Raw genomic sequence first — 17,870 nt, forward strand, 5'->3', positions numbered from 1 at the left:
CACATACCTTTTCTACAATTGACCATCAAAAGCAAGCAAGCCAGCTGCCTGTCTCAACTGCGCTCAGGCTGGTTCTATATACTTACTGTTACAGGATTAAAGTGGGTGACACACTCAGGCCCGGTTTCACAAACGCTGAGATCAGGGTTTGCTAAACCTTGAAGTGAACACTCAATTTCTTTTTTTACAAACATTAGTTGGTGACGTCATGAATGCTTTAGCGACAATAACTCCCTTTTGTGAAACAGAGTTAAGCGTTTAGTTCAAGCTAAGGGATCGTTGATCTCTGTTAAATGTTAATGTTAGGTGGCCTTAGTCATGCTCAGCAATTACACAATGCTGACAGTTCAAACAGTTAACCACCCCCTCAAGTAACCCAACCTGCCCAAAACAAGCACACACAAACATCAGATGATGGAAACTGTGCTATAAGGCACTGCCCAGATTTATTGTGCGAACTTTTTTTTAAGTGGCACTCCTGTAGTAGGCACCGTGTATAGTAAAGAAAGCACTAATAAAACTACTAAAAATTACAATGTCGTATAAAAAACTACCAAATCATAATAAACGATGGCATATGGTATGAATATTTACAATGATACTTACATTCTTCGTGATAAGTATGTACGACTATACCAGTGAATGCAATCCACCTGAACCATCATAAAATGAAAGTCTCCGGCAATGTACATATAATACTTTACACACCATCTGATACGGGTTCTATACAAGCACCTTACATGTCTGTCTTACTGTTGAAAGTAAGCCATAATAAAATATAAATAATAGAACACAGTGTCTCCCAGAGACACCCGTTGTTCCGAAACACTGCGCACATGCAAAAGTCTAAAATACTACTTCCCAATTCCGTTAAGTTAGGGAACATCTATGCCAAACATTTTGTGCAGGGCTTCCAGTCTCCTGACGTACTCGTTCTCTGTTGTCTGGCTTCCGCTGCCCCTAAAAGATGAATTAATTAATCGAGGTATTGCTCAAAATCACTTGTCAATATGTTTACCTAGAAGATGCCGTTTGTTTACGGAGCGGCCCAGACGATCCGTTGGTACTGGCGGTCGACCCAGCTAGCGTGTACAGCTGTGCTTCTGCTCCTGGCGAACCCATCGCAGACGCCGTAACTGCATGTTAAGAGCTGATAGAACAGCTTTTCCTTAAAAGTCACAGGGCTGATTTAACTGTGAACAGAGCTCCTGTGCACTGGTAACAAAGAGTAAAAGCACACAAGACACCAAATGATCAATTTCCTTGCTCCTTGTTTCCAATGTACACGGACTAACTGCCCCAAGTTTCTACTCTCACTTGTGTGTGTTTAGATTTTGTTTCGGTATTGGCTTAGAGGGCAGATTTATGTGTTTATTTATCTCTAAATACCCCAGGGGTCCCTACAGACAGATCTCCAGGTCTTTGCTTTCTCACTTCATACAGAGCTTTTACACTATCAAATTTCCTGTATCAGCCCTCTTTGTTTTGAAAAGTACCTCGTACTATTACCAACATTCTGTAGCATTTTTTATTTATATATATTTTTTTATAGAAAAGCATGATCCAGCGATAATGCCTACAGTGCGCTCAGAGACTCTTGATGTAAATTTTCTAGTGCTATCCACAACAGTTAATGCGCAACATTCAAAAACACACAAAAGCAAGACACTGCTCTCAACATAAATCTGCGAACCGAGCAAAGAACTTAATACCAACCGACTGGCACCCCAATCACGACTTGTTCTGCCTTGTGCAAGACCTGGGGCAGGGATGGAATGATTGCTGCCGTCTTCCACTTGCCCACCAGGTGGTGCATGCGCTGAACAGCCAGCACCACACGCACCGCCGAGCGGAAGCGAAACAGCGGAGAACTTCTCCTCCTCCTCCCCAACGAGGTTGCGGGATTGGGGCTGCTGTACCCCAGCATCTTGAGGGTTGTCTCCTCGGTGGCTTGGTAGCCCCGCAACAGAGACAGCAAGTACTCCTTCTGGTAGGCCAGGGCCTTGCGCCAACTCTCCGTGCGGCGATACTTCCAGTACACCTTGTATAGCTGCGGATGCAACAGCGTGCAATGTTACTGCACACTGCATCTGCGCACTCAACCGGCAATCGAGGTGCATGGTTCAAATCCTGCCGCTGTCTGGCTCTTTCTGACGACTTTCAAGGAGCATGTATGCAAAGTGTTGTGTGATTATCAGTATCCAATGTAGGGCTTTACGTAACAAAATGAATTTGACGGTATGAATAACTGTAGAGAGCCTGAAGCCCTTAGGAAATATTTTTTTAATACAAATTCAGGGGTAAAAATCGGGAAAATAAACGTGTGCCCTAAATTCATGTGAATTCAGGTGAAAAAAATATGTATGGCTAAATTTGGGAAGAAATCAGGCTCTTACTGGTTTGGTACAAACGGTGATGTAATTGCGCTTGCTGCCAAACAAGCTAGTGTGCACTGCTACAGATGTTTCAGTGATGGCAATTTGCTGGGTAAAAATCTGGTTTCACCCTAAAAAGGCACCCTTCAATTTGGGATGCAAATTCAGGGATGAATCCGGTTAAAACCCTAAAACTTCACGCTCTATAATAAGTAAGAAGAAGTCAGAACTGATACAGCTCAGCAAACCATATTTGGACACGCACTAGCAATTCTACTGCCATATTTGAGAGAGAATTCTGTAGAAAGAGGCGAGTCAATGCAGCCCTTATCGGAATAATACTAACAGTTGGGGGAACTCACCAAGTTAATCGTGGCTGGAGGGATGAAGTTGTTCTTGTCATGCTCCACATTTGACAGCAGGGTCTGTAACCTGGCATTTTCGTCTTCCAGCTTACGAATGGAGTGGTTAAGTCCAACCTTTTCCTGGTGCCACTTGTGGAGTAACTACAGAAAAAAAAAAAAAAAAAAAGAGTGAAGCAGTCGATACAAGGATTACTAACAGGGGCCCACACTTCAAAGATGGACTGACACATCACACAAGACTTTTGGGTGGAAACTAATTGAGGAAGACAGCACCACTTGTGCTGCCCCCAACAGGTATGTGCTCATCAGAATAATGCATAGGCATAGGCATAGACATAGGCATAGGCATAGGCATAGGCATAAGCATAGACATAGGCATAGACATAGGCATAGACATAGGAAATAGCATGGCATAGGCATTGCTTATTTCATAGCCCATATTTGCAGACATTATAAGTTTCACATTTTATACCATGTTGCATGGCTTCCCTCCTAAGAAATGGACTTGAAATGTCACGAGACTAACCTTGTATGACTCTTCATTCTCTGCGGTAACGGTCGGGAGAGAACCTTCGAGGCCAACCAATAGGCTGAAATAAAACACCGTGATACGCGTTGACAACAAGAATTTCACCAAGTATTTCACCACTGTTTGACTAACTAAAGTACTAAATGTGAAGCAAAAGTGAAACCTCTGCATGTTAGCATAACCGTTAAGAAGCCAAAAACTGGAGCTAACCTGGCAAGATCAGCGTCTCGCATCCTTTCTACATCCCTCGATGCCATGCTCGGTGACGTGTGTTGGGACGTAAGGCACTGCTTCTGCGTCATGTCTTTCAGTTCCTGCGAGGAAAAGGCCTATCAGCGTCACTCTGTTTGTGGCCGTGTCGCCTTTCTTACCCTGATTGTCTGTTGGTCTCGTTCGTGGGTGCTGGCCCCTCTCTTTCTTTCTGTCTGCAGGCTCGCCCTCAACTGGTTGAAATGGGTCCTCTCGGCCTCGTAGGCATTCAGCATGTTGCGTGCCCGTGTCCTTTCCGTTTCGTACAGGTTCCTTAGGAGCAGAGTGATCATGGGATACAGATCATATTGAAAGTCGAGTAGATAATTGTTTCTCCAAACACTTCTAAGAATAGAGGAAGTTCATGGTGGATTGCAGATATTTCCTTCCTTTCTCACCTGAAATACAGCGCTTCTTTTTTCGCACAATCTGCCTTGCTCTTGGCCTCTTCGAGGTCAGCCTTACAGCTGGCCAGCGTCATTTCCAGCTCCAGACAGTTCGAGCGCTGTCCGTTCAGCTGAGACAGAAGCTCAATGTTCTTGGCCACCTCTTCTTCCATGGCTTTCTTAAGCTCGTCTGCCTTCATTCTTTCTTGCTTTAGCTGAAACTCCAGCCTGTTGACTGCAAAGACGAGAGAAGACATTGGCACTTACGACCAGCCTCGTACTATTGTGTAAGCCTTTTTGTACAGTTCAGCGCAGCTTAGTATCAACTTCCTCTCATCAGGTTGTAGTGTATCTGCCACAAAATTAGAGCTTATCTAACACTGCTAGCCGCAGAGAAGATGTCGACCTACTCATGGGGAGCGTATTTTGTTAAAAATAAAAGCCCAACTCACATTTTGACTTTGACTGCCACTCAGATCTTGAGAGCTGTTCTTTCAGAGAAAGCACCTCCTCCACGAGTGCACCTTCGGACGCCCTTTTTCTCAGCGACACGTTCAGCTCTCCGGGTTCTTGTAATGATTGCTGAGAAGCAAAAACAATGGAAGGGATAAGGTGTCTACAATCATTTGTAACTAGTGTTTCCAGATTTCTTAATTTTTTAGACCTCTCAAAACGTATCAAAAATGAACGAAAAAACAAACCAAAAAACAGTAGTACAAGACTGAATTGGCTTATAAAATAATGAAATAACAGGATAGCTTCCCTTTGTCACTTATCTTCACCCTATCTCGTAATACCTCGGAGACTATAAACATAGAAAATCAGAAACTGTATTTGTAACTTAACATGTCCAGTTTCAGGTTAGAAGTTGAGGCTAATAACCTAAAAAAGCGAAGGCTTTTTTAGGTACAAATCACTCTATACTCTACAGACAGTCACTTTTGAAAGAACGAGAAAAAAGATAATATGCGCAGAGGGGGCCTAAGGAAGGGCAGCTACGTTTCCCTCCTGCTTGGAAAGCCATACGGAAACTTATGAGCAGTAAAGCCATCACTTACTCCTCTCTGCAAGGAGCTGCCGTCTGGCTGGAAATCCTTTTCGTTGCTACCTTCAGGATCAAACCTTCCAGGCACTGGAGTCAGGTGATGCTGAAGAAGCTGTCGTTCAGTGTAGGACAGCACCTGAATTTCCAAATTAATATTTTTTGGTGAGGGAGGCATTTAAATACACTAGAGGATTAATTAGTGTGGTGTTCACCTGTAATCCGTCTTTATAGATCTTGCCCAAAAGGCGCCTCAACGAAGGGGAGAGACCTGAGTCTTGAGAGCAATCATCGAAGCTGGATGTCAGTTCAGAACTGCTCGTGTCGTCAGACACTGGGGTGCTTTCATGTGATCGGTCTGGGAACAGGGCGTTTCTAGTGAAGGCCTTTATTTGCAGTTCTGCAAACCAGACGAGGTGTAACTTTAAGAGATTTAGTTCCATATAAGGAGAAAGGTCTGCAAAAAAAAAAAAAAAGGCTAGCATATTGAACATAAAAGTTAAGGAGCACCCAGTTTGTCTAGAAAGGTCAAACATATCTATACAAAGGAGGGATTATCTCATTGCTGAAACTATTCCATGTAACTTTCCATGAAATTTCGTGGAACTGGCCATTGCAGAACTCGCAGTTTCCCCCAGAAACACGCGTTTCTCGCAGAACATTCGATACATTACAGGTTTATATAAGGATTTCAATTGATCTCTGATACTTTCGTGGGTTAAACCTGACCAGTTGCTACTGCAATGCCTGACGGGACTGATACTGCAGACACTTAGCACTGCCGAACATGCCGCAACGGAAGAAAATTTAACGACAGGAATGCCCGGAAAGCAATAATGGGAGGATGCTGCAACATTTTTTTGTTTCTACTATCTCACCTGAGCAATCCCGAAGATTTCTAAATCCCAGAAAGCTAGGGGCTGTACGTCTATGAACGTAACATATGTATTATGTGACATATATAGTACCACTTTCATGTTAATATTTTTACTAGGGGTGTGCGAATATTAGAGTTTCGAATTCGAATCGAATATCAAACGCTCGAACTATTAGATTTGCGAATCGAATATCCAATATTAAATTTTTCGAATATTTCACTATTCCACGAATATGAATGACACAAGCCGAAAGTGGGCTTCACCTGATGCTTCCGTGCATGAGGTGAAGCTTGCTTTACGAAATTGCCCTTGCTGCAGGATCAACACAGGCGGTGTTTAGTTTAAGATAACGTTATCTAAACTTAGTTTTGTAGACATCGTCTGTGGAAGGGGTGGCGCCCACGGGGGACTTTAATTTGATGTTTGTGAGGTTACTCTTAAGTAATGTCACATATTGTAAATTGTGCACGAATATTCGATTCGGTATTCAGAATTTTGTCCCCCATTCGATTCGATATTCGATTCGACTTAAAATATTCGGATTTGCACACCCCTAATTTTTATGGTTAACTAACTACTACATTCTTGCGTTAGACCAATCTACTCTATGCTGCACTCACTTTGCAACTGCGTCCTGAGGACATCCATCTCCCTCTTATGCGCCGCCCTCATTGCGGCAACCTGTTCCGTATGGCTGTCGATCAGTTTCGTTTTTTCCTGCTCATAATCCAGCTGTAACCTCTGCCTCTCCAAGTTCATCTTCTCCAGGAGTGCAGTCTTTTCCCTGCCCAGCCTCTCGTCCGCGGCTGCCGCGACCTCCGCTGCATGCACGTTCATCCACTGCCTCTCTTCTTTGAGCGCCAGGGCAGCATCATGGCGCGCCTTGGCCACCTCGGCGGAGTGGTGTTGTTTGAGCTTCAGTAAGTCGTCCTGGTGGACGTCTTCGATTTCTTTCAGTTTGGCCTTCAGACTGTTCACTTCGTGTTCGTGCACTCCCTGAAGCATACATCAGTTTTTGACTGTGTTACTGTTTGAGACGCAAGGGGGAAAAAAAGAAAAGATACCTGTAGTCGTTTGACCTCTTGCTCAACGTGCTGCCTAACAAAAGTCTGCAATTGCTTGGGGCTCCCGTGAGCCCAACCTTTGGGCTGGGTACTCTGAATCTGCTGCTGCGCGTGTTGTTCCCAGGTTTGCTGTCGGCACTGAAAGAGAGTACCCTTTACTGCTAGCACTGGAAGCCATTCAGATTACCGCAGACTATTGCATTGTATTGTAGCACACTTAAACCTAGATGCAATGATGTTGCAAAGTATCAAAGTATGCGGAAGAAAAAAATTTTGCCACAGACTTGTCTTCTCCCACTCAGGTCTATCTCATGTTGCCTTTGTCAATCCAAAATTATAAAAATATTCCATGTGTCAATACCTGCCTCAGCAAGTTTTTTTTTCTCTTCGCACTTCCATTCTATCACATGATTTCACAGCACAGCGCCAATACTAACTTTCACATCTTCAACATGCCGGATCAGCAGAGTTTGCTTCTCATGTTCCGCGGCGGCTAGCAGTTGCCGCTTTTGCTCTTCCATCTCTTCTGTGTGTATCTGCTGTAGGGATGCTCTCAGTTCCTCTAAGGCACAGTGGATCTCTTCTGCATGCGTTGATCTCAAAGCCTAAAGGCAGGAAGCAATGACAGTTCAACTGTTGCTGCTCAAATTTTCCTCCAGCACTGAGCACGGTGTTAGCAGGATAGTGCTGTGTTGTAAGTCAGGGGTGCAGTTGTTGCAAGTCAGGGGTGCAGTTGTTGCATGCGAGGAAGTGAGTCAGTTGGAAGAGACAGTGAATGATACAGCGGCTGGAGAAGTGCTTCTAGGGTTACCAGAAGTCCTGACTACAGGTTACTCCACAAAGGGGTGTAGAAACTTAACAGGAAGGCCTACTTTTAAACCCTAGGGGTGCACTTCTGTTATGAATTCCAATGAAATGCAGTTGTAGCAGGACAGTCACCAATTGGGGCGATAACAGCAACTGTATCCACACCAGAAGAAGCCGAAGGACAAAGAGATTTTACTGCATTAACTAGTGCATGAAGGGCGCATGCATGACCAATGGGTGATCGTCACCTCATATTCATATCACATCATATCACTTCGCAATCACTTGTCATGGCATTAGACACGGAAGGCCACTTGAAGGTAACTTGTACATTCCGCACAACGACTACTAAGGGCACCAAAACATGCGTAGAAAACAGACCTTTCCACGCTGCAACATATTAGTACTAATATCTACCGCTACTTGATCTGCCTAAATCAGAGTTGAATTTTTTTTGCTGAAATCCCTCCACTACGAAAAGGCTACCAATTTCCCTTCAAAGCTCGAATCAACACCAGTTCAACACACTAATGCTAACACACAGGATGTACTGATCCAAAGTGCATATGATGTATGTGTTAGAGCTTTTAACTGAAAACGTGACACCTGCATGCCTCTACTTTCTAAGTATCACATGAGTGATAATGAGAAAAGGTGACAATGCTTTTGCTTACATTAATCTCTTCTTCATGTGCCCTCTGTGCAGTGTCTAGCTCGTTACTGTGCTGCGCGTTGAGGGCGGCTCTTTCCTGCTCGAAGAGCGCCTGCACCTCTGCTTCCAGTTCACACCTTGTCCTGTCCCTGCTCAAGCACTTTTGCTGCATGTCTTCCTGAGCACGGAAGCACATCTCTTCCAGTTTCTGCCTGTCAGACTCCAGCAGGCACTTCCACGTTTCTTCCTGCTGCTTCAGCTCTTCTTCGTGCTTCAACTTCAGGACGTCCCTCTCCCTGGAGACAGCCCTGTTGATGGCAGACTCGGCTTGTTCCCTCGGCACGCAGTCGTTCTGAAACGTCAATGCCTTATTAATAGACCCTGAAATTACCATAAGACTGAATTCGGGGAGAAATCAGGCTTTATTGCAGCTTAAACGTTCGTTCTAGCGCTCATCCAGAGTGTCAGAAGTATCAGAAGTAGAGGTCAACCATGTATTTTGTGAAAAATGAGTATGTTTTTACCTTCAGGTGCATAGCTTAGGTGCAGTTTTGTGGGTAGAAATCGGGTTTAACCCAAAACAGGTGGACCTTGATTCGGGGTGCAAATTCGGGGAAAAATCGGGTTTAACCCTAAAACTTCAGGGTCTACTTATTAACAGATCCTTTTCCAGTAAATCATTCGCTGGGACTCCGTAGATCCTTACCAGATGTTGTTCCAATGTGGCTATCCTTGCACGTAGCGCCTCCTGTGCTTGAACGTGCTTAGCGGCTTGCTGCTCCACTATGTCGCGCAGCATCTTCACTTGACCTTCCAGGGTCTCCCGCTGTTCCTTGCTGTCATGAGCTTTCTCTTCCATCATTCTGGCATGCTCCCTGTGTAGATCGGTGAGTTCCGCCTGGAGTCTTCCAACGGTGGCTTCAAGGACAGCCTTGGAAAACAGAAAGTAGTAAATCTCGGTCAAGGTTTTTGAAACTGAAGGATTGTAGGTGAAAGATGGAAGTCACTGAAAAGGTTAGCCAGCTGTAGGACTTGAACCCACATCTTCTGGATTGCCGGTCCAGGGCTCTACCAATTGAGCTAAGCTAACACGCCTTCTCGGCAACTTCCAGGGTGCGTCATCTGAAGGGACAAACCAGTCACTCTTGAAGGATTGTGTCCTCTTAATGGTGTACAATATCAGGAACAAGCCATCTCACAGCTATCGCGTTTATACTACTGCGTGGCATTATTCTTCAGCTCATCAGGTAGACTAGCAACTACTACTAGCCATTGACCAGCATGCTGTATGGCATGTCTCTCAAGTGTAAGAAAAAGTATCATGCAATCCATGCCAGAAAGTTTCAACAATCTATGCAGCCAAACATCTACTTCCAAGTAAGTCATGGAACGGACAAAAAGATATCAGCATACCCGGCTATCTCCTTGATTCTGGAAGGCACTGAGTTCATCCTCTCTTTCTTCTAGTATCTCCTGCACTTCTTCGAAGTCTTTTTCAAGCTTCTTCTGCACGAGAGCAATCAAACTTTTTTCTTTCTTTCGTTGAAATGCATCCAAAACTCAAAACTTTCTACATGCATTATGGATTGCAGCTAGGCAGGTTCTGCTAAGAAGCCATTAACACAATGATAATATATAGAGAGTCATTTTGAAGGGTGCTATGGTGGGTTTACATCAAACCGATATGTGTTGCATGAAGAAAACCTGGTATCGTTTACCATCAACGTCACAAACCCGCTTTTTTTTCTTCTCTACATTATTGACTGTTGAGTAAATTACTGTTCCCTGTTACCCAGAGAGAGAGAGAGAGGAAGTGTCAAAAATGAGGCCACGGAAACGGAAGCACTTTTACTGTTAAGTTCATGCAGCATGCTAATATACGTCTCAAACCAAAACTGCCAGACGTGCAGATACGGAACACGAGGTCAGTGTATAAGACGACCAAAGTCAGCCCAACGCAACAGAAACAACCGTAGCAAGAGTGAAGACAGACAGAAGAGAAGAAAACAAGAGAAGGAAGAAGCCAGTTGAACCAGTAGAAGAACAGCTGAACCAGTAGAGTGTCAAGTGATGATGTTCTTACCCTTCCAGCCACAGCATCTTTTGCTCTGGCCACGGGAGGAGTCTTGCCCTGAAGATTCATGGGAGTGGTCAGCGGTACAACATTGTTGTGCAACATCAGCGGCAGCAATTGCGCGAGTCAAGCAAGAGGCACTCAAAGAACGTAGTCCAGAAGGCAAAATGCGCAAGCTTACTAAAAAAGCAGGGCTGAGGAGCCGAAGACAATATATACGTGCTCAATAATAAGAGCTACTCTTTGCAACTGACGCAAGTGGGAAAACTTGTGGCCAGACAAGCCATCAAAAACTCATAAAAAAATGAAAAGTAAATATAAAATAATATATTATAAAAATAAAATAAAAGAAAATAAAAAGTAAAAGAAAATATAAAAGAAGAAGAAGAAGAAAATATGAAAGAAGTGAGAGAAATTTAGAAACCATGTCTTATACAAAAATGGTACACAAAAGCTTTCGTCTTCGATATACCCCCCCCCCCCCCCCCCAAGAGAATGTGCCTCTGCCCCATCCCCACTGAGAGAGGAGGACCCCACCCTTTGCTTGCACCTCCTCAAAAACAGTAGGGCATCTGAGCAGCCGCAAATGTCTTTCCAGAAACGGCAATGCCTATCCATTGTCAGCAATTAGGCACCATATCTTCACGGATGCAGTGGTCAAGCCAGGTGCAGTGTGTGCAGGTGAGGGTTTCTCTAGCACGCAGAAGCAGCAGCACACTAAAAGCAGCCTTGGCGTGCGGGAAGCCCCGAGCTGGCAAAGCAGGGGCTGCTATAAATAGAACTGTGCCAGTCGGCATTTTTCTTTTCTTTTGGCTCCACTTAGCAGTCGGCCAGGCTTAATTCCACTCGAGTTATGCAGAGAATGGAAAATTAGAGAATGGAAAATTCATGGATACATTAACCCTGCCCCTGAATACAACACATGTGTGTTTGATAAATATATAGACTGGGAGGACTGCTAGGAGAAGATCAGAGGGTCAAAAACCTGGAACTGAAGCCTAAAAGCTGTTTTTATTTTTTATTTTTCACTGTTTTTTTTTCCTGCATTTGTTAATTCTGTATTTCGGACCTGGTACTCAGATTGCATTTTAAGTGATCAACATGGCACACTCTGACTACTAATTAAGTTTCCCAATTAATTTCAGAAATGTATACTGAAATAAAATGGCCTAATTAAATGACAAAATGGAAAGTGATTAGTCAAGGTGGGGCTGTGCAGTGCACAACAAAAATTGTGAAAGCAATGCAGGCAAGCTTTATTATTATTATTATTTTTTTTTTTTTTCATGTAATGCGCCCTTACTTGATATGTGTTCAAGCTCTTGATCTCATTTTCCTGAATGGTGCACTTAATCCTGTACTCCTCCAGTTCTTTCCTAAGCTCTTCTACTTTCTTCTCAAGCTCCTCCAGATTCGCCATGCTGAGCTCAGTCTCAGTGGAAACTTTAACCACAGGATCCTGAAAATTTACCAGTGCATATAACTGTACAACCCTGGGTTTTAGGGTAAAAACCTCAAAACCCGACAATTAACGCGGCAATAGTGCAAATTCAGCCATCAATACCGGCACTGGAGGATGCTATGTTCCGAATCCCACGTTCATGTAAGATGTGAGAAGTACTCCCTTTTATTTTCCAACCAGTATTGTCCGACTTTACCATTTTACGGCCACTGAAGTAACAGCCAATTTTTGCCCCTCCCCCCCCCATTTTCAAAAGACGTAAGACCTGAAAACATAGGGCCCTCCATATAAGCCATGCTGAGCTACATAACATACAACCCTACATGCGTTATACAGTGCTGGTTGTGCTAGCCAGAGCGCATTAACAGAGTGCATGCTGCGGAAGAGAAGTGTAGTGCACCTTCAACGGGACAACCGTCGCTCCAAAAAGACAAGTCGCAGGACTGCTTCGTTTGCCCCTTGTGCCACCCGCAGCCACAGTATGTGGTTGCATGTTAACTTTCGCCTGCAGGCTTGAAAACTGTTCACGGCTTAGTTGAAGCTATGGGTGAAGAAAAGAGAGAGAGTGAGAGAGGGTGTGTGTGTCAGCCAGTCACCATAAAGTTTTGGATCCCACAGACGTATTAGAACACCCAACGGCACAGAGACATTATATGATGACAAGATTGGCAAAAAAATCTGCGTCGGAACCCATACGAGTTTTTTCCTGGTTACGTTACGTTAACGTGGAACTGGTAACGTGGAAGTTACGTTACTTCTTTCATTTCAAGGGGGGGGGGGGGGGGGGGGAAGATGCGGACAGAGAACAGGTATTTCTAACTAAAACTGGAGGGGATGCTCATTACACATGTACACTGCATGAAGCCTTGCTTGTCCTAAAGCTATTAGGTGGTTTTGAAAACCACATCCACCACATTTAAGCAAAGCTCGCGCTTTTGAACGTGATGTTTTTGAGGCCCGTTTTCTTTTCACTCTGCTCAGACTTTTGAAACTTCCACTTAGAAGCAGCATAGCGAAATCTCCAATAAATATACGAAAATGATAGGTAAATAACCAATACAAATAATAAAAAAATAGCTGGGTCTTTGAGCATTCTACAGGGCCATCTTCTTCTGCCATCAAAACTGTTACTTTCTATATCAGAGAGCCATCGCTTTAAAAGACATTGTTCGCTCAGAATGCTGAACGTTCAGTCGGTAGAAAGAGATGAAAGCATATCGAGAGGACCTCCCCAATATCACAGGAGGAGAGAAACTTGTGCACAAAGTACCTTGTGTTCCGCATCCTCTCTCGCTTCCTTCTGCCTCAGGAGCTCTTCTTTGAGGCGATACAACTGTTGAGAAACTGGGCTTCCCCCAGCTGCACCAAGTCCAGCCCTGCAGTCTTCCATGCGCGCCTTCATGGCTGATATCTGCAGAAGCTGTCGTTGGCTCTCCTCCTGTAGAGCAAACTTTTCCTGCTCCAACTCCTGTTGAGTAATACAGCATGATTTGCAAAGGCATGCACCAAAAATGGTCCCGAGGTCGGGAGTTCACACTGTTTAGATACATAAAATATAAATGTATACAAAAAAGATAGAAATAAAAATGAACAAATATGAATATCATTTTGTTACATGAGAGAACTGATGTTCTGAGGCTGGAACAACATAGGAGGGACAATCACATACAAGGCCTCAAGTTGTCTAATCATTTTTTTATATTACGTTTTATATTACGCACGAATATTTCGATTTTACATTACATATGAATATCATTTTTCACATTACGTTTTAGATGATCCATGAATATTTCGATTTTTCGGTTGTTACGTGTAAATTTATATAGAAAAGATACATATAAAAATTAACAAATAGGCATATCATTTTTACATTACATTTTACATGACGCAAGAGTATTTCGATTTTTTTGTTGTCGTTTATGTCGGTTTCAACTATATGTCTACATAAAAAAGGTGCGCACATAATCGTTCGCAGTATAATTAAATGCCTCTCGACTTGCAAAACACAAATTTCAGTAATTCAATCAGTAATCAATCTTCCAACGTCCTGGATGTGCACCATCCAGGCCTCCACAGAAACACATTTGGCCTTACATAATAGGCCCAACTTAAAGGGGGTCGCAAAACTTCAACCCAAGCAAATAAATAAATGCCAAATAAATGTGAATGACAATTATTTTCATGGATGCGATCCTGCATTCCATGTTCTACAAATGCCACTTTCGAAACGCAAACATCCTTTCCACGTACCGCTCCAAGCAACCTCAGCATCGACGGTTCGCATTGTAATGCTGCTGGCTTCAGATACAGTTAAAAATGTTGAAAGCAATGGTGATGTTGTTTCATGTCCCACAAATACGGAGATGAGCACGCGCCACACCGAAGCGATCGCAGAGTCGGTAAACAAACCCCCAAGTCAAACGCGTCTTATTCTGGATTTTATCGGATTGGATTGGATTTCCGTTTGAGCGCAACACATAAAAACTCAAATTCCGCCAAATTTAGCTCACAGAAACCGAAACTGCTTTAGCTGCAAGCTTAGTCTTTTTTTTTTCTATGTCGGGCGCGTCAACGGACGCCTATTTTTGAAGACATGTATCAGTTAATGTTTATAGGTAAATACACATTACAATACCGCCTTGACTATGGAACTACAGAAGTAAACAAGTATAAGCAGTAAACGTATGACATCAGTATGAACATTTTACCGTTCATAGCTAAGCATACCTCTCTTAGTTTTTCTTATAGCAATTTCGACAGTTATGAACCAAGGCATTGGCGTGCATGTTGCAACATAGTAGTTTCGATTCTTTATAGCTCCAACCGAATTTCAGGAAAACCCCTAAGTGATATCGCATAACATATGTCAACACACTACACAATATGCATGGGCTAATCCTGAAGTCTTGTTAATGTTTCACATGTTATATTTAGTCACATAATTATGTCGCACATGTAATTAATGCACCCCGAATTTGCACAGGTGGACGTTGGTACTTTTTTTTTTCCTTTTTGTACTTGATGCACCCTCACATTAGTACTGGTACATTAGATCAGTATCTCACGGCTACAGCAGCCAAAGCAGGAGCGAGTGTGGAAGGCACTCCCGGTGTGCAACCAGGTATAGATTAGATGAACTTAGATAAGATAGGTAAGATTAGAAAACTTAGATAAGATATAGATTTGGTAAACTTAGTTAACACAGATTAGATAAACTTTGATAAGACTGATAGATTAGACAAAACTTAGATAGGACAGATAGATTAGATAAACTTAGATTAGCTAGATAAGATTGATAAACTTAGATAAGATTAGAGAGGACAGACCAGACAAGCTACATAAGATAGATAAAATTAGATAAGACATAGATACGATCAACTTAGATTAGATAAGATTAGAAAACAGATAAGATTAGAAAATGCAGATTAGCTAGATAAACTTAGATAAGATTAGAGAGGACAGATCATACAAGCTATATAAGATAGATAAAATTAGATAAAACCAGATAGATAAGATAAACAACTAGGAATGCCATAAAGGAGAATTGGACGAGGGAGACCACAACTAGGGATGACACACACCTTTCTCTGAGTTGTTTGAATAGGAATGCCAGTGTAGATGTCTTGAAATATAACGGTAGGCGATATACAACATGCACAATTCTGACTCACCCCTTTTGCACGCTCAAGTTGTTTGACCTGTTTTTGCAGATGAGTGTTTGCTTTAAAAGCTTCCGTGCTTGCGGTAAGCAATGTGTCCACTTTCTCCTCAAGTCTGCGGAGCTCATCCCATTGCAGAGCGCTAGGCGACAGGTCTCTGATGTCGTCGAGCGACAGCACGCGCCGGTTTTCCGTTTCTTCGCTGGTGCCAGACTGGCCGGATGCGGCTCCGTCTCTCGATCCTTCAGGGCTTAGCACTTCCAAGAACTTGCGGAATGAACACGACTTGCTCCGCTGCTGCTGAATGCGGCTCTCCACTTTCTCTTCTAGCGCACGGACCTGCGTTCAGTGTGGCAGCACCATGAACGTGAACAAAGTTCACCCTCTTTAGAGTTACAAGAATAGAGACTATTGCCAAGGGAAGGATAATTTTTTGGGGTGAAACGCGAGAATCTGGGCAAGAACCAAACCTGCGCAAGGAATTCCTGCAGCAGAGACTGGAACTGTGTCATCTTGTCCAGTTCCTGGTTTCTGGACTCCAGCTGCTCCTCCAGCTGTTTTATGCGGTCGGAGGTATCCGACTGGACCGACGACCTGCGCATCCTCTCCAGCTCGCACGCGGCTTCGGTGTGGGCGCTCTCCTCAACATTCAGGGCATCCTCCATGTTGGCCAATTTCTGGAAAAAAAAAAGAATAATCGTGAACCAACATGAGCCGCAACTCTCTCGTTCGGAGCAATTTTACCTGCAACAGCTCGTATTCACTACGGGACTTCTGAACCAGGTCGGCCTCTAACTGCCTGATTATTTCCCGAAGGTCGTGGATCTTGTCGTCCCTGCTGCGAACCTCCGCCTCAAGTTGATCTCTCTTCTTGCAAGCCAGTGCGTGTTCTTCGACTTTAAACCTCAACTGCTGATCCAAGGTTTCGATCTATCGACACAGAACATTAGAATACGGGCAATAAGGGACTCGGGGGGGGGGAATAATCAGTGACTCAATACGTGCTACAGATATCTTAATGAGAGAGACACAGTGAAAGACTGGTGAAATGACCCTGAATTAAAATAAATAGCAGGTCACACATGTCAATTTGTCGATGTCATGTCATCAACTAATTTATAACTAGGAACTGAAGTTTCCGGGAAATTTGTATTTTTCTAAATTCAGGAGGTAAAAATCCGGTAAATAAACATGTGCTCTAAATTCACGAGAATTCGGGTGGAAAAACTTCCACTATGCTAAATTCGGGGAGAAATCGGGCTCAGTTACTCGAGGCAACCTACAATTCGGGGTGCAAATCCAGAGAAAAATTGGGTTAAACCCTAAAACCTCAGGCTGCTTCAATATCTGTTTCAATTACCCTAGATAGACAATTCTTGCATGACGGCAAAGTCAAAGTAGTGAATGGTCAGGATTTTCAATATGCATGCAACATGTGATTGCATAACATGCAATCACACGCAGTGTAACACAACATGATATAAGGAAGTTATAACGCTCACCTCTTTGGTAAGCCTGGCCTCACAATTCTGAATCTTCTCTTTCTCTCTCACTGTCTCCTGCAGGCGAGATATTTCCTGCGCAAAATCTTCCCGTTCTTGTTCTCTCTCATGTGTCTGCTCCTGCAATGAATTACTAAATTAGTTGCTGGGCAGAAAATTCAATTTGTTTTTGAGATAAGACGGCTGGCGGTCTGGCTACCTCGATGAACTTCTTGTTTGACTGTAGCTGCTTGTCCATGCCCTCGATCTGGGCAAGCAGATCAGCAATTTCACGCTGTCGTTCTTCGAAGAGTAGTTCCCTCTGGGCAGAAGCTTCTTCCAGGACTCCTTCCAGTTCCACAATACGCTGCTGTAACGCCTGCTTTTCTTCGTCTTGCGATTTTCGCAACCTCTTCCTTTCTTCATTCAGTTTGGTATTTTCTTCCAGAAGCTCTGCAATGGCAGCACCAGATAATGCTTAGCACTGCAGTGGTACAAATGTTTGTTCACTTACATACAACAGTGTTTACAGCGGTACACTTAAGCACCCAGGGTCTCCCAGCTAACATGCACTAAGATTTAGAAAGAGCGCTCTACACGTATGAAAGCGACTGAATGATGTTCGTAGTGGCTAATTATTTAGATAATACTAGTTATAATTAGTTAACCTTTAATATACTGATGAACAAGGCACATTTTGTGTACTGCATAGAAGATACTTGTTCATAGAATTCACTTGGCTTCATCTGGTAGAGAGCTCAGTCCTTTTTTTAAGTATCATTGTGCATTAGTTGAGACACACCCTATAAAGAAGTATGCCCAAAGGAACTTATTAGATACAAAGCTC

At 43.4% G+C, this 17,870-nt stretch overlaps 1 protein-coding gene across 9 annotated transcripts in view; it reads right to left on the reverse strand.

Annotated features, from left to right (window-relative positions):
- Positions 1-412: 412 nt before the first annotated feature.
- The window catches only part of LOC135367176 (centrosome-associated protein CEP250-like), a 77,725-nt gene continuing 60,267 nt past the window's right edge, over positions 413-17,870 (reverse strand). For 6 of the 9 annotated variants that reach the window (XM_064600320.1, XM_064600316.1, XM_064600318.1 and 3 more), the window contains 26 exons: positions 17,244-17,476; positions 17,045-17,164; positions 16,287-16,472; positions 16,013-16,219; positions 15,555-15,881; positions 13,154-13,351; positions 12,284-12,424; positions 11,725-11,880; positions 10,431-10,478; positions 9,761-9,853; positions 9,054-9,278; positions 8,370-8,699; positions 7,326-7,493; positions 6,889-7,026; positions 6,445-6,820; positions 5,162-5,346; positions 4,963-5,085; positions 4,357-4,486; positions 3,917-4,139; positions 3,641-3,791; positions 3,480-3,583; positions 3,267-3,330; positions 2,738-2,881; positions 1,717-2,050; positions 1,019-1,136; positions 413-960 (listed from right to left, as the gene is read on the reverse strand). In XM_064600320.1, the coding sequence (XP_064456390.1) occupies positions 876-960; positions 1,019-1,136; positions 1,717-2,050; positions 2,738-2,881; positions 3,267-3,330; positions 3,480-3,583; positions 3,641-3,791; positions 3,917-4,139; positions 4,357-4,486; positions 4,963-5,085; positions 5,162-5,346; positions 6,445-6,820; positions 6,889-7,026; positions 7,326-7,493; positions 8,370-8,699; positions 9,054-9,278; positions 9,761-9,853; positions 10,431-10,478; positions 11,725-11,880; positions 12,284-12,424; positions 13,154-13,351; positions 15,555-15,881; positions 16,013-16,219; positions 16,287-16,472; positions 17,045-17,164; positions 17,244-17,476 (4,607 nt within the window). In that variant the 3' untranslated portion in view covers positions 413-875. The remainder of the gene's footprint in view (positions 961-1,018; positions 1,137-1,716; positions 2,051-2,737; positions 2,882-3,266; positions 3,331-3,479; positions 3,584-3,640; positions 3,792-3,916; positions 4,140-4,356; positions 4,487-4,962; positions 5,086-5,161; positions 5,347-6,444; positions 6,821-6,888; positions 7,027-7,325; positions 7,494-8,369; positions 8,700-9,053; positions 9,279-9,760; positions 9,854-10,430; positions 10,479-11,724; positions 11,881-12,283; positions 12,425-13,153; positions 13,352-15,554; positions 15,882-16,012; positions 16,220-16,286; positions 16,473-17,044; positions 17,165-17,243; positions 17,477-17,870) is intronic. The other 3 variants (XM_064600322.1, XM_064600317.1, XM_064600323.1) reach the window with 3 other exon arrangements.

The sequence above is a fragment of the Ornithodoros turicata genome, chromosome 8 (assembly GCF_037126465.1).
Source record: "Ornithodoros turicata isolate Travis chromosome 8, ASM3712646v1, whole genome shotgun sequence".
NCBI lineage: Eukaryota > Metazoa > Arthropoda > Arachnida > Ixodida > Argasidae > Ornithodoros > Ornithodoros turicata.